Here is a 23503-nt window from a genome sequence, read left to right on the forward strand (position 1 = left end):
ATAAGAGAACCAAGCACATTGATGTGCGTCACCACTTCCTCAGAGACAATGTTGAAACGGGGCTCATTTGCATGAAATTCTGCAGCACAGAAGATCAGATTGTAGACATATTTACTAAGGCCTTAAGTAGAGAACATTTTGAAAGAAATCATCTGGCACTGGGGTTGATAAAACCCAACTGAGAACCTGGTCCCTCGATGATTGGTTATGAAAGAAATGTTCAGGTAAAATTAGCTAAAAAGTATTTTCTGGCAAAGTCTAACTCATCTTTTTACCGTTACAGGTAGACACGCATGATGATTACAGAGCAAATAGGCAGTTGATGCAGTACGCGCTGGTAAAAGGGGCAAAGCTTATAGATGCAAGAATTAGTCAGGGAACCTGGTTCTCCTGACACAGGTTAGTAGTTTCTCTGTTCTCTCATGCACAATTTTGAACGGTTAAAACAAGTGCCATGTCATCAGTGTGTTAGTTTCTTTTCTTTGCGTCTTTTGAACCCAAACGTCTCACCCGTTAGAAATCGACCCGACTCCCAAAACTGCCGCCTTTTCCTAACCGGTCCCTCATCAATCTTAAATACATCCATCATTGTCACAACTCCTCATATCAAATGTTAAAATTTTCCTTCTTCTTTCTCTCTTTCAAACTACCCATCTCTTCTTCTCAACTCATCACTTCTCTCCATGGCTGAAAATCACGAAACCTCAAGTGTTCCAAGTGACACCCCCATTGCATCATCAGCTATTCAAACACCGATATTAGACTCATCCCTCAACACTACCACTAGCCAAAACCCTAGGGCAGAGTCACCCCCACACTCCGTCTCCTCTCCTACCCAATCGAGTTCTGGTTCTCATAGGAGTCGCAAAATCTCAACTCCTAAAAGATTTGTGGTTACAAGCTCTCCTCGTGCCTCGCCGGAAAAACTGGGTGAAAAGGGTCATGTTGATGAAGAAGAGAATCAGGAAATCTCTAGTCCTCTTTTGGATGAAGGCTCAAATGTAGATCCAACTACTGGTTCTGAGAATGCCTTAGTTCCCAAACTTGAGCCTACAGGTACAACTTCTTCTTCTTCTTCTGCGATTTCAATGGAGTTACAAGAGAAAGAAGTAATAGAGAACATGCTATCTATAGCTAATGTAGGGGTTGTTATAGAAGGAAGCGCGGATGGGTCTGAGGTTCAGAGGGAAGAGTCTAAGACTGTGGCAGAGGGTAGAGAGCTTATGCCTGTTGAGCAATCGGCACAGGACAATACTACTGGGTCCCAAATGAGGGACCTGATCCCTCCTCAGAGGATCCAACTCAGGGGTCCTCTCAAAAGCCCCAGGTCAGCATTGATCCTGCTCCCTCCCCTCATTTCGATGCTGAGCCTTTGTCTATGGTCATGCCTGAGATGAGATCTGATTCTAAAGAAGTAATTGAGGAAAGTGAAGAGGATTCTGATGATATGTCAATTGCTAGCTTGATTAGGTGTAGACCAATGGTTGCTCAAGAGTCAAAGTTGTGAGCGAGAAGATAGTACTAGTTGTGAATGTGGATGATGAAGTAGAAGAGGAACCTGGTTCCTTGACTAGAAAGTGCTCAGAGAAGCATGGTTTCCCCAAGCCTTAAAGGGGATCTTCTATGTTTGCTGAAAGTCTGATCAAGTATGATGATGTTGTCGCTAGTGAAAATGTGGTGAAAGAATCTGGTGATAAGTTGGTAGAAGAGTCTACTGGTAGGGTGATGGAAGAATTGGGTGAAAAGTCTGTGAAGTTTGATGAAAAAGGAAAGAATGTTCGCAAGTCTGCTAAGAGAAAAACTGATACTGACGAGGAACCTGGTTCCTCAAAGAAGGCCAAAATTGGTGATCCAAGGAGTGTTGGGAAAAAGAAGTTGAGGAATAAAAAGGTGCTATGGGGCCGCACATTTGCCCATGACATTTTGAAGAAGGCTGGTATGAGACAGCTGGTTGAAATTTGTGAGTTTCAACAGTGGACACATTTGTTCACAAGTGATGCTCCAAAAGTGTACGAGGAGGAAGTTCAAAGTTTCTATGCCGACCTCTTCAAAGTTAAGGATGATCACATCTGCGTGCTGGTGAATGGAATTGATATGGTAATGGACTCTGCTTTGTTGGGATATATTCTGGGTGTGCCTGCTGAAGGGTTGTCTAGTGTTCAGGGATCTTGTTCTCAAAATTTCAGAAACGCCATCCTGAAGGACAGAGCAGTTCAGCAAGGGGAACGGGTACAGAAGAAGGCCCTCCTTCCAGTGTACCAACTGTTATTTGAGATGGTGAATAAGGTCTTGCTCCCTCGTGCTGAGAGAAGATCTATCACTTCTCGTGCAGACTTATTCCTCATGGAAGCACTGGACAACTTCGCTACCATCAACCTGTTTGGGATCATGATAGAGCACATGCAGAAAGTGACAGATTTTAAAGATGGTAATCATGGGCTGCCTTATGGGTTCCTTCTCACGAAGGTCTTTGAGTACTTCAAGGTTCCTCTGGGACAAGCAAAAGTGGGCACTAAGAAGCAAACTTTCTCCAAGTCCACTCTGGAAGAATGTGAGTGCATTGATAGGGCTGGAGGAGTTGGAAGTACTTCTACCATTTCTCAGTTAATCAATGCTCAGAACAGTGCTACTGCTGAGATAAGGCAGTTAAAATCAAGGAATGCTATTCTTGAGAGTCGGTTGAGTTAGCTTCAGGAGGCACCGGGTTCCAGTATCTCTCAAAGTGAAGAGGTTGCCTGTCTGACCAAGGAGAATGCTGAGCTCAAGAAACAGATGGAGGACGTGAAAGAGAAATTGCTCAATGAGAAAATATCGGCGAATGCTCGAATGGATCTCATCCTCCAAACCCTTGTCTCTACCTCTAAGCCCTCTCCTTCCAGTTCTCCCTAAACAGTGTCCCCTCAGTGTCAATTCTTAAGTATTGGTTTCCTATGATTAGTTTTTTTATGATGTTTGTGGTATTTATTTTTGTTGTTCTGGATTGTGGATGGTTGTCAGTAACATTGACTCTGCTTCCTGTTTTCAAATCCAAATTGTTTAATGGAAGCTTTTCCCTTTTTGCTGTATATGCCTTATCTTTATGATCTGTTTTTAGTCATGTTGTGTGCACACAAGTGACATGAGTAACTCAAGCTAGACTTCTTTCTGCTATAAACCCGTTACTAATCTTTTTATGATGCCAAAAGGGGGAAAAATAATTTAGGGGGAACAGGATGGGAAACAGATTCAGGGGGAATTCAGAAAATGTTAGTTCTTAGGGGGAACTTGAATTATAAGTTTGTCATCATCAAAAAGAGGGAAATTGATAGGCTATATGTATATCCCTGTTATGTTTTGATGATCTAACAAACCTACTGTCAAGAACCAGATAAGGAACCTGTTACACATTCTCAAGACCTTAAGATCAAAAGGTTCCAACTTGGGATATGGTTCAACTCTTCAGAGTCAAAGGAACAACAGAGGGAACAGATAGCTACCGTTTCCTGAGAAAACTGCACAAGTCAACTGCCCCATCTGTAAAGTTACTGCCTGCACACGCTACAGTGCAGAAACAATGCAACAGTCAACTTTACGGGGAGTGTCTTTTACCTACCTTGCTTACATCATCCTAGTGATGTCACAAATGCATTATTAACATCAAGGAAGGTAAAACAAATGACTTGAACACTTAAGAGAATTTGCCAAAAAACACTCTGTGTGATTGATCATCAAGAAAACGATTCTCAAGTGCACCAAAAATAAAGAATAACACTGCTACGGACCAGTTCCCCATATTAAGTTATTATATGTCCTTAGTTGAGTTGTAAATTTATAATAGTTCTTCAAATGTAATTCTTACTTAGCTTGTTTAGAAGCATTCCGTAGGAAACCCTTTGTAAATCATAAACTCTTGTATTTGTGTCTTGCCTAGAGTTAGTCGAGTTGTAAAGTCTTTGTAAAAAAGTTATTACAAAGTGGCTTATAATAGTATGTTACAAGTTAGTGAGGGATTAAGAGGTTAATTCCTAGGTTGCATAGGTTGTGATCTGAAAGATGCTCAGTAGTGAAGTTGAAATCCTACAAGGGTAGGTCGTGATTTTTAATCCCGTTGAGCTGAGAATTTTCCACGTAAAAACTCTTAGTGTTATTTACTTTCTGCTGTGTTCGTGTAATCTGTGGAAACTAATAGAGAACCTGGTTCTCTATATAGTTTGGTGGACCCTCGAATTCTATCAAAAGAAGATCAAATTTGTTAAAGGTTTACCATTAATTATCTGAAAGCATAAATATTTCTGGAGCAAGACTTGTTCCATATTTTGTGATGCTAGGCTAGTGTTTACCCAAAAATCAGATAGAGTTGAATTTGTGTATGGTTCTAAGGACACGTGATATAACTTGATACAAATTGTAGAGCGAAATGTAAAAATCTCTTTTCTTGGCAAAATGGAAGGAAATATGAAACAGAGAAAAGGAAATGTTCATGAATCAGACAACGTCCTCCGTAAATGTGTTAACATCCCCCCTTTTATATTAAAGGGATCCTACTTTTTCTATAATAATAAAAATATGTAGTGGAAATCCCACGATAAATTATCTTTTCCTTGATTTCTGCCAAGATTCTCTCCCATAGTGTGGTTGCAACGGCTCTTATCTGCGAGCTCGATACTGGCTCGAGCTCGGTATTGGGTCGAGCCCTAGGTCTTAGTTCGAGCTCGATTCTGACTTGGGGTCTCGATATTCGGGGTGAGTGTTGGTCGGTCTAGGCATCTTCGATAATCTCCGCCTTGCCTCGTAGTTCGATTTGGATATGAGTTCAATAATGATATCGAACTTGTCATTGATCGGTCTTATAGCTCGAAGCTCGACGCCCTTACTTCGAACCTCGATCGAGCTTGTCATGCAGATACCCTTTGATCGAAACATCATCGTCTCGACCAGTCCGTATGACTGAGTCAATCAGTTTTGACCGTACACAGATAGTCCCCTCGTTTCTCGGAAAGGGATGTGGCGAGAAACGATATGATTTCCCAACAGCTCGATCAGATATATGCTGACATTTACATCGATCTCGACTATGACGTATGTGATATCTGTCCTATCGGCTCGGTTTTACCGAGGCATTTAATGTGTGTCAGACGGTGGACGACCACCGCTGATATTGAACCGTCATTGCTTCAATCTATAAATAGCCTTTCCTTCCGCCATTCATCACTTTTACGTCTTCAATCTATAAATTTTCTAAGTTCCTTTTCGTCTTTTCTGAGTTTTCTGCCTGCAAATCTGTGAGTTTTATTGCAAATTCTTTCTTAAAACACCAAATACTCCCGTTCTTTGTTCACAGAATTTTAAATGGCGAAAACGTTTAAAACTGTTCCGCAAAAAGAGACCGCTTCTTTTACACATAGAGTTGTAGGTAATTCTAATGTTTCTCCTTTTGTTTGTAGGCTTCGGTGTTGCATCATGAGGCCTTTCTTCGAATCCGGGAGGAGCATGATGCCGAGGTTCGGAGCCTCACTGAGAAGAGCGACTCATACAAGCTCCTTAGTGAAAAACTTCAAGCAGATTTGACAGCGGCTCGGGAAGAGCATGAGGAGATGGCTGAGCAGGTATTCCGAATGTTCCATGATAGTGAAGATGAAAAAGTGATAACCATTAACGATCCGATTCTGCAGGTTCGGCAGAGGATCGAGCAAATCGGACGGCTTAACTCACAGGTAGATGCGTTAATGGCCGAGGCAGAAGAATTTAAAAAGTGTATGGATATCCTTGCCTAAAAAAAGGAAGCCATTCAAGCTCAGTTGGAGCTGTCTGATGCCCAGCTTCGATCTGCGAAAGAAAATACTTTGGGGCAGATCGAGAAGATGAAAGAGCTTCAACATCGGTTGGATTTGGCTACTTCAGATAAAGCAGATTTAGCTAAAGAACTTGAAGTGGCCAGATTTGAGGTGATCGAAGCCAATAAAAGAGCTGATGCCAAAGTGGCTCAGTTCAGGATCAATGTCGAGGTTAACCAAGCCAAAGCTGAGAGCATGGTCGAATATGCAAAATGGCAAGCTCGGAGAGAAGCTCTCGAGGAGGTCAGAGCTCCGGGCTTCAATATTGGGATTGAGATTGAAGTTGCCAGGGCGGAGGAGAACAAAGCTCGAAGGTTGGCCTTTCGTGACTCGGGGGAGTCAGAAGATGAGGATGATGCCGAAAATACGGCCTCCAATGAAGATTGAGTCATTTAGGGCCTTAGGTCATTTGCTGCGTTCTTTGGATACCACTTTCGGTTTTTTATAAAGAACTTCCTTTTGGCAGAGTAGCCGCCTCTCTACAAAAAATTTGTAAATATAAATCTTTCTTCCTTTTGAAGCAAAATGGCCTTTCAAGCTAAATAGATAGTTTGAATTTTAATCTATGTTGCCTTCGGGCCTTGTAGGTAGTCCCATTTGCTTTATCGGGCTCGAACATCCTTCAGCCTTAAATAGTCACGTGTTCATTTGAATTCGAAGAAATGAGTAATTTTACTCGAAGTAAAGTAGCTCATAGGCGTAATGGTCGAGTGAGTACTTGCTCGAACTCGAAATAAAGTAGCCTGTAGGTTTAGTGAATAATTTGAACTCGAAATAATGTAGCCCGCAGGCGTAATGGTTGAGTGAGTGCTTGCTCGAACTCGAAATAAAAATAGCCAGTGGGCTTAGTAGTCGAGTGAATGATTCGAACTCGATGCAATGTAGCCCATAGGCGTAATAGTCAAAGTAGCCCGTAGGCTTAATGGTCGAGTGAGTGCTTGCTCGAACTCGAAATAAAAGTAGCCCGTAGGCTTAGCAGTCGAGTGAATGATTCGAACTCGATGCAATGTAGCCCGTAGGCGTAATGGTCAAAGTAGCCCGTAGGCTTAATGGTTGAGTGAGTGCTTGCTCGAACTCAAAATAAAAGTAGCCCGTAGGCTTAACAGTCGAGTGAATGATTCGAACTCGATGCAATGTAGCCCGTAGGTGTAATGGTCAAAGTAGCCTGTAGGCTTAATGGTCGAGTGAGTGCTTGCTCGAACTCAAAATAAAAGTAGCCCGTAGGCTTAGCAGTCGAGTGAATGATTCGAACTCGATGCAATGTCGCCCGTATGTGTGATGATCGAGTGAGTGCTTGCTCGAACATAAAAGTAGAATGTGGGCTTAGTAGTCGAGTGAATGATTCTAACTCGATGTAAAGTAGCCCGTAGGCTTAGAAGTCGAGTGAATGATTCGAACTCGATGCAATGTTGCCCGTAGGCGTAATAGTCAAAGTAGCCCGTAGGCTTAATGGTCGAGTGAGTGCTTGCTCGATCTCGAAATAAAAGTAGCCCGTAGGCTTAGCAGTCGAGTGAATGATTCGAACTCGATGCAATGTAGCCCGTAGGCGTAATGGTCAAAGTAGCCCGTAGGCTTAATGGTAGAGTGAGTGCTTGCTCGAACTCGAAATAAAAGTAGCCTGTAGGCTTAGCAGTCGAGTGAGTGCTTGCTCGAACTCGATCCTGTTTGCATGATAAATCTTGAACATTGAATATCAGTAAAAAAGATTGTCTCTGCAAGTCATTATACATGTGTTCCTATTTTGCGTCAGGGCTCAGGCCAACTATATAATCATGGTTCGTTTTGATCATTTGGCTCTTACAACGTTTCATGTTGAGACATTGTTTGTCATGAAATAACGAAGTAACTTCCTTTGCACCGAACTTGATAATTATCACAGATGCGTTCAATGATAAAGCCCCCCAGTATACGAGGTTGATTTTAAAGAGGCCTCGGATACTCATCAGTGGTATCGTTTTCGCTATATGGCTGGTATCGTTCTCTGGTCGATTTTTGCTTGGTGGTTCTTTTCGTAACGGACCTAGAAATCAACTGGTCATCTTCGACTCTTATTTTGGATTGATATCGATTGTGCACATCGGTCCAAGTAATAGCTGGGTATTCGGTCAGATTTTGCTTTAGCCGCTGTGAAGCCATCGAGCTCCGCTTGTTTAGACCTTGAGTGAAAGCTTGAACAACCCAATCGCCTGTGACTGGTGGCAGATCCATCCGTTCCATTTGAAAATGAGATACGAACTCCCTCAGCATCTCGTTATCTTTTTGTATTACCTTGAACAGGTCCAGCTTTCTGGTTTCGACCTTAATGGCTCCGGCATGTGCTTTTACGAAGCAATCTGCAAGCATAGCAAAAGAATCAATAGAGTTAGATGGTAAATTATGATACCATACCATTGCCCCCTTTGACACGATTTCACCGAAGTTTTTCAGTAATACAGATTCGATCTCATCATCTTCCAAATCATTGCCCTAGGCACACGTGTAAGAAGTGACGTGCTCGTTGGGGTCGGTCATTCCGTTATATTTGGGTATTTCCGGCATACGGAATTTTTTGGGGATTGGTTTTTGGGGCCGCGCTCGAGGGAAAAGGATTTTGTATGAATTTTTTCGAATCGAGCCCTTTTATCATTAGCGGAACCCTCGAAATTTGATCGACCCTAGCGTTATATGTTTTCACTTTTTTGTCGTTGGCTTCGACTTACTTTGTGAGTTCCTCGAGCAATTTAGCAATTTTAGGAGCAGTCCCCGATTCCTGCTCGTTTGATTTCACTACGGCGGGTTCCGTTCTGGGGGTGACTTCTCGAAGAAGCGGATTGGAGTTCGGCCCGCTTTGCGTATGAGTTCGGCTCTGCAACAGAGCTATCACTGCTTGTTGGGCTTGTAATATTTCGAAAATCATACGCAAGCTGACCCCGATTTTCCCCGTGCTGTAGGTGTCTCGGGCTATGGATCGAGCACCGCCCTGAACGCTTCTCCCCGGTTCAGAACGCTGATTCGCTTCTAGAGCTATCTGCGAATTGATATCCAATGGTACTTCGGCTTGAATTTCGGGTTCTTTGCCTCGTTGCCGTTGTCAGGTAGCCTTCCGGCCTCGGGGACCAAGTTGTTGCTTTCATCTTGAAGGCCGGCTTCGAGGTCGATAGGTAGAGCCATGGCTGATTCGAAGTTGTAAGCTGGAGTGTACTGTAGATTTATATCAAACAATCACTGTTATCCTTAGCCCCACGGTGGGCGCCAAACTGTTTACCCGAAAATCGGATAGAGTTGAATTTGTGTATGGTTATAAGGGAACGTGATATAACTTGATACAAATTGTAGAGCGAAATGTAAAAATCTCTTTTCTTGGCAAAATGGAAGGAAATATGAAACAGAGAAAAGGAAATGTTCATGAATCAGGCAACGTCCTCCGTAAATGTGTTAACATCCCCCCTTTTATATTAGAGGGATCCTACTTTTTCTATAATAATAAAAATATGTAGTGAAAATCGCACGATAAATTGTCTTTTCCTTGATTTCTGCCAAGATTCTCTCCCATAGTGTGGTTGCAACGACTCTTGTCTGCGAGCTCGATACTGGCTCGAGCTCGGTATTGGGTCGAGCCCTAGGTCTTAGTTCGAGCTCGATTCTGACTTGGGGTCTCGATATTCGGGGTGAGTGTTGGTCGGTCTAGGCATCTTCGATAATCTCCGCCTTGCCTCGTAGTTCGATTTGGATATGAGCTCAATAATGATACCGAGCTTGTCATTGATCGGTCTTATAGCTCGAAGCTCGACGCCCTTACTTCGGACCTCGACCGAGCTTGTCATGCAGATACCCTTTGATCGAAACATCATCGTCTCGACCAGTCCGTACGACTGAGTCAATCGGTTTTGACCGTACACAGCTAGCTAGTACTTTCCAATGATTATCCATGAGGAATTATTGTTCTCTCTTTCATTATCAGTTTTCCGAAACTCATGAAGTCTGGTTTTACCACATATATATTATTACAAGAGGAAGATGTCACTAACTAGATGGGGCAAGTGGCTAGTCATTAACAAAAAAGGAAACTTCCCATTTTCAAAGAGGGAAATAAATAGAAAAGGATAGTAGAATTCAGACGAGGAAACTCGACTATGGATCGAATAACTAGAAAATGGAAATACAACTTAAGATGAGAAGAGGAAATCCGACAATGAAGCTAAATTAGTAGAGGAAAATCGACAATGAAGCAAAATGAGAAGAGGAAACTCGAACATGGTTCCATTTTGTTACAGATGAATGATTAAGTAAATGACATATATTTTTCTATCTAAAAGGAACAAAAGACAGCAAACAGAACTTTGTACTCATTAAATTATACTAGTTCAGAGTAATTTTAAAGTAATACCCCTACATTAATTATATCGGTCGAAAATTAAATTATTGGACAGATAAAATTATTGGACAAAAACAAGACGCGAAGGGCATACCTGAACAGCTCAAGACAACTGCAGATTAACAATATTCCCCCATTAAAAAATAATAGCACTCCTCTTTGCTGCCCTTTCAACTTCTCGAATGGACGAATTTCATTAAAATTCTTGGAGGTGATAATTTGGTTCAAATAAATTATTTGCTACGTGAGTTAACATATACTCCTATTTTTTCTCTTTTACCATATATATTGAGCCAAATAGTTACAAGTAGTAGCTGATATGCGTCTAGAAAAATTGGTTATTAATACACTGGCAAGGGTTTGCCAATATCCCGCCACAGCAATTTCTGAAAGAAAATAATTATCTCGGCAAGAGATCACTCTCTAAATTGGAACAGAGGATATATTTATTTACTGAGGGTGAAAGCACTTGCCTTGTGAACAAGCCTGTAAACTGGGGAAAGTTACACATATAATTGGAAAAAAGAAAAAAGAGAAGGCCAAACATGATAAGCGAGTCAGCAGTTATGACAGCTTTTTTATTAAACATGTATTGAAGTATCCTAAAATAAGATGTTGACAAGATATATATCCTTACAAGACCACACAATTGCTAATAATGTATTACAAATATAACTAACATAACATCCCTTTACCAAAATGAGTTGAATAAAGTCTACTTTGCTTATATTATTACTAAGAATAAAACCCATTCATGCATTATTTTTAGTGGATAAAATATGAAAGGAAGAAAAAACAATTCTCATACACAGTACGCTAACCAACCACTTGTTCAATGTGGGAAAATCCGTCTATTATATAATCCATCTCTCACTAAGAAAATCAATAAAACTTAATTATGCTTAGACTTCACGCATAGAAAATCAATAAAACTCAATAATTGGCTTAGACTTCAGTCATTTTCAATTAGTCTATGATTAATTCGGCCATCTGTCACTCCATGGCTGGAGACATAGTACTCTTGGGATTCGTGAAATAATTCACAAAAGATTATTATCCTATTTGATACTACTACTACTACAACTACTATATAATCTTATTTTAGAATGCTAAATTGAGCAACACGGGATTGTCAAGTATTTGGTTTCTGGTGTCGACATAGAAAAATGGCTGAATTGCACGTGTCTGTGGGAGCTGAAAACCAAACAGCCCCTTGTTTAAATAACCGTTTTCACGTGAAAGCTAAGCTTCGATAGCTACAATATGGGTGGATGAAGTGTTTATAAAATCCATGAAATTTAACTAATTATAAAAATGCTAGTCGTCTTATTTTTCATCCTATTAATTGCAATGATCATGTGTAATGGTGACAAAATAAATAAAAATATAATTATTTATTTATATTATCTACTAAAAAATAGGATAGATAATGAGTTTTTTTAAAATGAGTCAAATATGAATAAAATTCATATTATTCACTTAAAAAATAAATATTTAATAAATAATCAATTAGTTTAACATTTACAATTGCAAGCCTTAACAATTGCCTATAGAAATCAGGATACAATATAATACGGACATATTATAATTTTCCTCTTTTGAAAGAAGACATGTACAGAATTCTTTTCATTTGGACAGAAACACTGATAGGAGCTACTCTTTTGATGTCCCCTGAATAGCAAATTATTTTGACATAGGGATGGGATGATTTCATATATCCCCTTTGTATACTTATTTTTTAAGAGCTTTAATTTTTGAAATCCTACAATCATGTAAGATTGGAGCCTGTTCCAATCCGGTAGGTAAAGGGTGCTCTACACCCTTTTGATGTACTTCAACTTCATCTAATAATCCGAGCATTTGAAAAAAAATATATATTTGCAACGACTCAAATTAGGAATTTCTTAAATTTGGGAGACTAGATTTTTTCTCAAAAATAATTTCATTCAAGAAATCATGAATAATATAAGATTAACCCATTTTCTATCCATATTAAATATGGACGAATCGAATATTTATAAATATATATATATATATATATATATATATATATATATATATATATTATCCGCTTTGACCCGTCCACATTCGACCACACCCATCTGTTTGCTCCCCTAATCATGTGTAATGGATTTAAGTTATATGCTCTAATGTATAGCTTCAAGAAATTTACACTATCAGTGCAACTTTTACGTACGTGTTATATGCATTTTTTGTGTGTTAGTTATAGTAACGAATTTATGGTAAATAACTGCTATAACATATAACTGACCTACTTATTGTTACTTTAAATATGATATTTGTTTTGATTGTTACGTAAATTTTATTGGATCGTATCGTTAAATCTGTCGTTACGTAACGACGAAATGTGTCACTTTATGTAACGACTGATTTGGTGTGGACGCATTTTTTCTCGCATCTCACCCTTTATTACTATTAAATAATTTTATTTTATCATTTACCCTACCTTTTTATATAATATTTTTATCTCGTATCATATTTTTTCTTTATAATATTACAAGTTTATTCTTCATATTATTGGTGCATGATATCATAAAACGACGACAAACGATACAATCTATCCAAACATTGTATTCATCAAACGATACCGTACAATACAATACAATATAATACGATACGATACATTATGAAACGATATGCAACAACCATACAATTATTTTAAAATAAATTAATGATATGAAAAATAAATACTTACTTTAATTTATAGCCGAAGTTGAAAACTAGAGTCGACAAATAAAGGATTCATTCCCCTTAAATTTGCACTTTTTCATCCGTCAACTCTTAAGTTTGATTTATCCATTATGATTCAGAAGTAGGGGTGTACAAACCGAATCGGAAAATCTCACCAAATCAAAAAGTCAAAACAAATCGATTAAAAAATCCGATAAGGTTTGGTTTGATTTGGTTTGGTGTTGATCAGTAAAAAAACCCGAACCAAACCGACATATAAATATATAATTTTTATATATACTTTTAAGACTTTATATAGAATTTTCATTAAAAAAATATCTAGAAATATTTGGGATTCCCCTATTGGATATAATATTTAATAGAATATGAAGTGCTCAGTTTTTATTAACTTTAAACATTGTGTTGTACGATAACTTTCTTATCACTCAATCTCTTTGTTTTTCCATATTTATTATATTCTTATATCTTTTTCGAATTTGAAGTAATGTTTCGATAATTAAAAATTAAATAAAATATATCATTATTTATGTATCATATTGATTTTATGTTTAATTATTAAATTCGGTTAACTTTGAAAGTGTACATCAATGGCAAAATTATTGTCAGACAACTAAGAAAATAACTATCATGTGTTACTATGAAAATTCTCTCATAAGAATATTTTAATAAATCATATGTTTGTCAATTTTTTTAATTTTTATTAAACATATATTTACTTATAAAAAATTTAACAAAGTAAGATTGACATATTATTCATGTAACCAAAAAAAAACCGAAAACTCGAAAAATCCGACAAAATCGAACCAATTCAAATCGATGTAAATGATTTGGTTCGATTTTTACTAAAACCGAATCAACCCGGTTCATGTACACCCGTTACAAGTTACTAAGCGGTTACAGTTTATTCCAATAAAACCACGGCGGAGTTCGCAATCACCGTGTCAATTGCTTATTAAGGTTCAAGAACTCTTTTTTTTTTTTGATCATAGGTTCAACAACTCATATTTGATCCCAACGCATGGAACTATATTTTGTTTTTGCCATACGCATTTAGTTTTCTATTTTTATTGTCAGAAATAGTGGCACCTCATTTTTATCGTGTCACTGTAAAGAAATGAGAGTCCCTCGGCCCTGGCCCTAATTATCTGCCTTATTTGCTTTTCCAAAAAATTTCTTTCTACTAATTTTTCCATAAGAAATTTGTAAAAACTAAAGGAAGTTTTTCTTCCAAAATCCATTCATAGGAAGAAATAAGAATCCAAGAAAAATCATCTTGAATATAAAGAAAACTGACTCCTACTTCTTTTTTTTATTTCCCTTTCCTTATTGGAGCTATTGTTCCTTTGGTGACCATCTGAGCAATCCCTTTTGTAAAACAAAATGACCCCTACTCATTATTTGAATGTAAAGAAAACTATTTAAAGATAATTGTGATAGATATTTATAGTTTATCGAAAATAAAGCAGTTCTGAAATCTAACGAAGAATCAACTATTGGTAGAAACATGGTTGTCACGAGATATTATGCGCTGGACAAAAACGAAACATCAAAAACAGACTGGTTAACATTAAAGTTTGTCGCTGTTGATCCAAGCAACGATACATGCAATCATGTTACTATTTTTTGTTTGGGAGTTCTTTGTTACTTGAGATTCTACAACGTTGTCGTTTCTCCCATGTGTGTAGTTGTTCAATTATATATATTTTCTGGAGAATGTTTTTATTTCTTTTTCGAGGCGTGTGTAAGTGTGAAACCAACACTATATTCACAACCTGATCTTAGTACGATCTTTTTTCGTTTGAATTGATTACTTATAACGGTGTTTTTTTTCACACTATCAAGTCAGAAGCTTTATGTACAGTTTGTGCAAATATACCTTTACATACATAACGCCAATTAAATTTACTTCACTACGTCCTTCACATATCAATATTAGTAGCAAATTCAGACAGGATCAGTGATTAGGTAATTGTATAATTTTAATTTGTTGAATGAGATTCAGTCAACGAACAGATCGAGACAAAACTACAGAGTGGAGCTACGTTATATTCTCTAGTTGTAAACCATCATAAGGGGCCGGGACCGTGGGTGCGATCAAATATCCTTATGTAGATTCTAACACTCCTCACTCCCGGTCCTGCAAACTGGAGCGTGGGCAATTCTGGCTCTAACATGTTAAAAAAATGGACGTTGAACTTAACTCAATCCCCAAAACTAACTCATGACATAGGGATTGTCCAAGGCCTTTTAAGGAGCCAAGAAAATCCACCTTCCATCGTGAGACTCAACACATTTCGTATATCATCTTTAACAACTTTATTAGGTGTCATTCCTAAAGATGCATGCGTTACTCCCATATTTTACCTCGTCCTAATGCGTGAGATAAAATTTTCTCTTCATTCCTAGAAGTATCTTTAACCCAAAAATAGATTTTTCGGACAAAGTTAATATTTAGAAGAAATTGGGTTACTAATAATCAAGATTTACTTTACTTTCCCAATAATTTGTAGAATAAATCAAGGAATGAAAATAATTGACAAAAAAAATATGAAACATATTGGTTATCACTTTCAAAATTACGATTTCGAATAAAGTAAAGAATGATTGCATAAATTTCAATAAGTATCTGATGATGTTACAAATGAGGTCTGAGTCTTTATATGGATCATACAATTATAACGGTTCCCTTACTAATTAATTCGGGCTCACTAATGGTATTAATTACCTTGATTGCCTGTTACCATATACAATTATAACGGAAATATTTATGGCTAAAGATTTCTTGTAACCGTATCGATTTACCTTCCTTATTTATGACAGATTCGTGCATCCTCCCTTCTTAACAACCTTTATTCATTCTGTTCATGTTTCCCCTTTTACAGCTGTTAGATACGACTTTTTTCTCAGTATAACTCCATGAGTGTTCCTCTCGTGCCTTTTCCGCATTCTTTAACTCATCTAATTAAGAACTCCACTTGTTACTATATTGATGGTCCACGTACCATGCCCTATCACTTCGTTGTAAGTCCACGCGTCATGCCTTTTTTTCACTAACACAGATAGTCCCCCCACTTTCTGAATATTCTTAACTGAATATTTGGGAAGTCGTAAGTATTTGTGGCAGGAACTCTTTGCCGCTGTTTCTCGGGCATCATTATGCCCTCTTCAGAATCGATGCGACGTACGTCACATTCATTTAATGCTCATGCTACGTGGCTTTATATGATTGGCTCTGCAGTTTCTCAGCGCCTTTTAGTGTTTTTTCTGCGACTGCGACTACGTCAGTCACGAAGTGACGGTTCTATTATGACACTTCATATGATAAACTTTGGCGACAGTCGCATCTCCTTATAAATACTTCATCCCCTTTGATTTCTTGAAATCTTCTTCCTTCTTCTCTGTATCCATCATCTTAATCTTCCTTCGTAATTCTATACCTTTCCTCTATATTTTCTTTGTTAAATATGTCTTCTTTAACACCAGACCCTCACAAAGTTGTGATTGTTGATGAGTTTGCTCCTTCTACTGCCCCTACTAGGAGTAGGAGAGGTGGTAGACTCTGCAATCTTGGTTCGTTATCTACTCGCAGTTCTACTTCTCAAAGTAGTTCCGCCAGGCTATCTTCTTTTAGACCTAGAGCTCCTTTAACCTCTAGATCCTCTTCTAAAAATAGGGACCAGAATGAACCCATGCGTGAGCCTACGGTTTTTGAGATTGTTCCTCAAGAGTTTTCTTTTGTATCAGATCATGAAACCATGAAAAATCAAGTTTCTTCTATAGCTTCCCTTAACCCTGCTAAACTCTACCCAAGTTTGATCACTCATAGTCTTCTTTCTTTAGTTCGACGAGAATGTCTTGGAAACCAGATTTCCCAGTTTTAATTCATGGTGCCAACCAAAGAATCACTTCTTATCATGCTGGCTTTTCTTTCGTTTATACCTACCCTTTCACTTTAGGGTTTAAAGCTCTTATTGACCCCAATGATCATCGAGTTTTGTCACTATTTTAATGTTTGCATTGGCCAAATTGGTCCTATTGTGTGGAGAGCAGTAGCATGCCTTCGCTATTTGTCTCATTTAGTTTCTGCTCTTTTTACCTTCCGTTATTTACTTCATCTTTACTCCCCCAAGATGTTTTGTGAAAGAGTCTCTACCTTCGTGGATACAAGTAAAAAGGGTCTTAGTTAGCCCCGAGGATGACCGCGATCGTGGCTGGTATGCCCGTTTTGTTGCTGCCCCCACTAGTGGATTAGTGGGTGAAGAAAATATGCCATTTCCAGAAAAATGGAACTTTGCACGTAAGTCCTTTTTTTTTCTTTCTTTGATGTCTTAAGTTCCTTTATGTAATCATATATTCATTTTTTCAGCAACCGTGGAAGTCTTCGAAGAAATTCCTGACTTCTGTACTTGGGTAGAAAAAATGTTGACTGCTGCTCCCATGGACAAAAGACCTTGAAATTTGGTTGGAAAGTGAAGACTCACGGTATTTTTCATTCTCAAAGTTTCTTTCCTTCTTTACTTGTTCATATATAAATTTTTTATCATCCCTTTTTTTTATTAGGGTTTGCTATTCATGGCATCATTCCGGTATCCGTTCCATCAACCAAGCTCTGTGTAAGTTTTGCCCAAGAATAAATTTTGAGTGTTTCTTCCTCCAAGAGAAAAACTGTTGAAGCCCGTAGGTTTGATGATGAAGAGGATTCAGACGAAGGTTCCGTGGTGTGAAAATCGTGGAAGACGCGTGATTTCAGATGACGAAACCCATGTCCCCATGACCCCCCATCAAGTTCGATTCCCTTCAGACTCATTGATGAGCCAGAGAATGCTCCTTTAGAAATTTCTGATGAAGATACTGGTAACTCAGCCAATCCCCCCCCCCCCCCCCAAGTCATGTTGAAAGGTTATTCACCCATGGCTTTGAGGGTGAAGAAGGCCTCGAGCCTGTTTCTGAAGAACTGCCACTTGCTTCCCTTCCAGTGTTTCCTACTGTTAACCCCTATGTGTCTTTGCCTAATGTTGTCCCAATGGTCGCTCTCGCTGCTGCTCTTCATGTAGAAGCTGAGCCTTCTAACATTAGGCAGGGTATGAGAAAAGTCGTAATTGAAGTCCCCGAGGGTGGAAATTTGTTAAGAAAATATGGACAAGCTGATGTGTGACTGAAGCCATTGTTAGGACCCGTGGAGAAGAAGAAGTTGGAGGCACACCGTTCCTTGACCTTAATGAATATAATGATATTGTTCATTCTTCTCTTAAGGTATAAATTTACTTATATTTCCTTCCTCCATTTCCTCATTTGTAACTCTTCTTCTTTTGTCTTTTTTTTTTGTAGATTAACTTGATAGGCACTCACCTTATGAAAAGGATCTCTTGGACTGACCAACAATTAATTGAGTCGCGAGCCGAGGCTAATAACTGGAGAGAATAATTTGAAGGTCTTGAGTTGGAGAAGGACGTTCTTGCAAAGGAAAAAGAAGCTTTGGAACAACAACTGAGGATGGTCTTTGCTGAGTTAGCGGTTCTAAAAGCTTCTTCCAGTCAAGTTGAAAAAGATAGGATATATTGAAATTCTCTTTTGCTGAACAACTTTCCAAGGCTACTGAAGAGATAAGGAGTTTAAAAGAGCTCTTTGATCAAAAAGAGGTTTACGTGGGTGATCTGGTTCAGACGCTTACCCAAGCCCAAGAAGATCTCTGTGCCTCAAAGTGTAAAATTCAGTTCCTGGAAAGTTCTCTTGCTTTTTTTGAAGACAACTTATGAAGCCTCGGAGGCAAAAAAGAAGAAAAGAAAGCTGAAATTGAGCAATGGGAGAAGGTTTACGAAGCTCTCAAGGATAAATCATTACTGGATATTAGTTGGACTTTTTTGAACACTCGCCTCGAGACTTTAACTGAAGCCAACCAGGAAGGTTTTGACCTTAACGCTGAAATTGCTAAGGCCAGAGAAACAATTGAACAAATTCAACAACGTCGAAGCTTTTCCACACCCGAAGACGAAGGTTCTAAGGGAGATGGAGATGGACTTGCTCCTGGTGAAGCTGATGTTCATCCCTCTTCTCCCCAAGTCAATCCTTCTTCTCCCGTTGATGATTCTCCTTAGCTTTTCCCATTTCTAGACTTTTTCTGTTGAAAATGTTTGTTTGTTGGTTTTTGTATGGAACTCCCTCGTATTTTTTGGACAACTTCTGGAAGGTTTTTACGCCCCTGTCTTTTTGGGGTTATGATATAAATAGTGCCCCTGTTCGTTGGGGTTATAAATATCTTTATCTCTTTTGTCGCATATTATGCTTTATGATCCTTTAATATTTGAGCTTACTCTTGCACTTAAAATACTTTAACAGACCATGACTTCGATATACACGGGTATTTATAAAAGAGGGCCCTTTTATATTAATGATACTGATGGAGATGACGTCTCATCTTCATATTTGTGAAAATATATGAAACATGAAGTAGATATGAAAAGAGAAATAATTTGAGGAAGTTTTATTTCTTGATTTCTCAAATGAATAAATTTTGTACATCATTTTTCATAACTGTTCATACAACACTTTCATAACTGCTTTCATTGTAGCAGGTTTACAAATTCAAGTCTATTTTCGCGCGACTAAATTTATGGCCTTAACCTAGAAGCTCGTGGGAATATCTTGCATCCATTTTGCGAGTTTGAACTCCTTTGAAAACTTTTCAAAGGGCTTCTTCAAGGTTTTGATTCAGGCTAAACCATGCCCTTGGTATACATTTTTCTTCCTTGTGTAACCTTCTATATGCATAGTCCCCCTAGTATTGGAGCATTGAAGTATGAAATCTCGAACACTGGATCAACTCCTTTCTTTTGGTCCTTTCCCTGAAAAGGAAAATACAAACGAGACTCGGAGATAAATTCTTAGATGATGACTGCATAACCACTTTCCCATAAAAAAAGTTGTAACCTAGACCTGGAATAATTCAATATTCTACGTGTCTTTTGGGTCTAATATCATCATTTGGTACGGGCCAGCATTTTGCCTATCATCTAAAATGGTTAGTATATTCAAAAGAAAAAAATAAAATCGAACTTGCGTGATACATGACCGTGGGTATTATCCTCGTTTAGAAGTAATACCTTTTCAAATGGACTGCATTCCAGTTCGACAGTAATACCTTGCCATCCATGGTTTCCAACTCGTATGCTCCTTTTCTAGCGATGCCTCGAACTCTATATGGGCCTTCCCAATTTAGACTCACTTTTCCTGCATTTGCCGCTTTTGTTGACCGGAACACCTTTTTGAGGACGAAGTCCCCAATATTGAAATACCTCAAATTGGCTTTCCTGTTATAATATCGTTCAATCATCTGCTTTTGAGATGCCATTCGAATTAATGCCGCTTCTCTCCTTTCTTCTAACAAATCTAAATTTACCCGTAGCTCTTCCTCATTTGCCGCTTCAGTAGCATGCGTGTACCTCGTACTTGGTTCACCTATCTCCATCGGAATCAAAGCTTTTGCTACGTATCTAAGTGAAAATGGAGTCTCACCCGTACTAGTTTTTGTTGTTGTTCGGTAAGCCCATAGCACCCCTGGTAATACCTCTAGCTATTTGCCTTTTGATTCTTCCAATCTCAACTTTAAATTGATGATAACCTTATTTGTAGATTCAACTTGTCCGTTGGCCGCAGGGTGATAAGGTGCGGAAGTAATTCATTTAATCTGCCAACTTTGGAAGAATTCTGTGATTTTCGCGCCTATGAATTGTGGGGCCTTGTCATATACAATCTCCTTTGGAACTTCAAATCGACATATAATATTTTGCCAAATTAAAACCCTAACTTCTTTTTCTCACACCTGTTTAAAAGCACCTGCTTCTACCCATTTTGATAAATAATCTGTTAAAACTAAAAGAAACCATACCTTTCCTTTAGCTTGAGGCAACGATCCTACGATATCCATGCTCCATTTCATGAAGGGCCATGGTGAAATTATTGAATGCAACAGTTTTGCCGGTCGGTGCATGTTATTGACATATCGTTGACATTTATCGCACCTGGCTACAAAGTTTTCTGCTTCTTCTTTCATTTTTGGCCAATAATATCCTGCCTTTATTAATGTTTTCACCAACGATCTTCCCCCGGTGTGATTGCTGCAATGCCCCTCATGTACTTCTCTTATTACACACTCCGTTTGTGATTGTCTGAGGCACCGTGCTAAAGGTCCACCAAACATTTTACGATATAAATTTCCACGAATTAAGCAGTACCAGGTAGCTTTCAGTCGTAGCAATTATGATTTCTTCTTATCTTCAAGCACGATACCATACTACAACAAGTTCACAAATTCGTTTCTCCAATTCCAAGTTAAATTATTGAAATTTACCCCACTTTTGGTTTGATTAAGTGCTGAATGAAACAAATGTATCACAATGGCATTTTCAGCATTTGTTGCATCCGCGACAGACACGAGATTTGCCAATGTGTCTGCTTCTGCATTTTCCTCCTTGGGTATTTGCACGGCTTTCCATGTATGAAATTGTCTAAGCAATTCTCGTACCTTTTCCAGGTATTGCTGCATTCGCGTCTCTCTTGCCACGTAAGTCCCGTGCATTTGATTAACCACCAGATGCGAGTCACTTTTGATCATAATTTGTTCGATACCAAGTTCTCGTGCCAGTTCCAAGCCTGCAATCATAGCTTCATACTCTGCCTCATTGTTAGGGATTGGATAACATTTTATTTCTTGTCTTATGACTTCACCTGAGGGTGGAATTAAAACGATTCCTAAACCTGCTCCTTTAACATTTGAGGAACCGTCGGTAAATAGGGTCCAAGTCCCCAAATTAGCTCCGGTAAACACCTGTAGTTCCTTCTCTACTTTAGGAATTAAATTCATGCTAAACTCCGCTACAAAATCTGCTAACACCTGTGGTTTTATTGCAGTTCTAGGCTGATATATGATATCATACTCACTGAGTTCTATTGCCCATTTAGCTAATCTACCTGATAATTCCTGTTTATGCAGTATGTTTCTTAGGGGGGAAAACAGTTATAATAGAAATATGATGATATTGAAAGTAAGTTCGTAACTTCCTAGATACCATAATTAATGCTAAAGCAAGCTTTTCTAGGTATGGATACCGTATCTCAACATCTAGTAAAGACTTATTAACATAAGAGTTGGGGATTGTTTACTTTTATCTTCTCATACCAACACCGCACTTACCGCTACTTCTGACATACCGAGGTAAATGAGCAAGTATCGAAAATGATCCCCGCCCTGTGTTGAATTGACCAACATATCGTCTGTGTAGACTTCTATGGTTTTTTCCAGATGTTCTTAAAATATTTTAGTCACCAATATTTGATACGTGGCTCCAGTATTTTTCAAGAAATATGGCATGACTTTGTGATAACAACACGATAGGGGTCCAAGAATTACTAAAAAAAATCAAGAAACATGCGGAAGCAAAAAGAAAATAAAGAAACAAAAAAACGACGGAAAATTAAAGATAGATTGAATTCAAGAAAGAGTTTCTTGAATTCATGAAGTCTATTCTTAAAGTTGAATCCTAACAACAATAATTAACTAACAAAGAACTAATCGCCTTTGGTAGAGAATTAAAAATAAGAGATAGATTGTGAAACCCGACCCCTTTAGAATAACAAAAACAATAATAAGCCTAAACTTATCACCTTTCTTGAATACCTAGAAGTGATCTAAGATTTCAAAAGAGTTTAATCTTACCACCTTAAGTTGAGTCTTGAAGGTTGAAGAATAAATCCAAGAGTAGCCACATACAAGAGTGCAAGAAAAATTTTACAATTTTTATTAATAATAGTCTATAATAATCTAAATTCTAATAACAAAGAAGACACCCTTTATATAGAGAGGGGGTCACGAAATTTCTACCTAAAAATAAGGAAATAAAGTCCTAAACTACTTTGGACAACAAGCCAAATACCTTGGAAAAAGGAAAAATACTAGGAAACAAAAACCAAGTCAATCTTGGAAAGTAACTCCAACAATCTTAGGAAAAGGAAAACATAACCTTAACTACCTAGGAAAGCAATAAATCTATTTCCAAAATATATGAAAATAAGTTAAAACCAATCTAGGATAGAATCTTGAAAGTCCCAAACCAATCATGGATAGGATCTTGGAAATCTTGGAAATCTTGAAGGCAACTTGCAAGCAACTTGGCACAAACTTGTATCCAACTTCTATCACGTCTATTGAACCTTTCTTGGGAAGCAAGTAAGTCCTTTTTATGTTATAATAAGTGGCTTCATGTAGGACTTATTTGGTTGCAAGTTTGGACACATTTTTAGGTGCCAAATAGGTCCAATAATGGCCTGATTTGGACCTTCTTCAGAGGATGTCTCTTGGTATCTAATCCACCTCTTCTTGGACATGAATTTGGACTATAAAATAATTATAACACCTAGACAACTCATATCCTTTATCCTTGAGCTCTCCATCCCAATTAACAACTTCTTTATTTGCACTTAAAGTCTAATGACCTTGTTTTGTAACTCTTTAACTTGACATCTTGTAAAAGGCCCTCTTTGAGATTTCAAAGCTTATTCTTGTCCTTGAATAGATTTGAGCTTCCTAGGATGCTATCACTTTATAATAATAAGTCCCCTTGTCTGTGAT

General features: G+C 38.1%; 1 protein-coding gene across 1 annotated transcript; it reads right to left on the reverse strand.

Moving 5' to 3' along the window:
• Positions 1 to 19637: 19637 nt before the first annotated feature.
• On the reverse strand, positions 19638 to 20344 carry LOC117279251 (uncharacterized). The gene is made up of 2 exons (XM_033658743.1): positions 20018 to 20344; positions 19638 to 19721 (listed from the first exon to the last, which is right to left on the reverse strand). Exons 1-2 carry the CDS (start codon positions 20342 to 20344, stop codon positions 19638 to 19640), a joined length of 411 nt encoding a protein of 136 aa, XP_033514634.1.
• Positions 20345 to 23503: the final 3159 nt, after the last annotated feature.

The sequence above is a fragment of the Nicotiana tomentosiformis genome, chromosome 6, assembly GCF_000390325.3.
Source record: "Nicotiana tomentosiformis chromosome 6, ASM39032v3, whole genome shotgun sequence".
In the NCBI taxonomy this organism is placed as follows: Eukaryota; Viridiplantae; Streptophyta; class Magnoliopsida; order Solanales; family Solanaceae; genus Nicotiana; species Nicotiana tomentosiformis.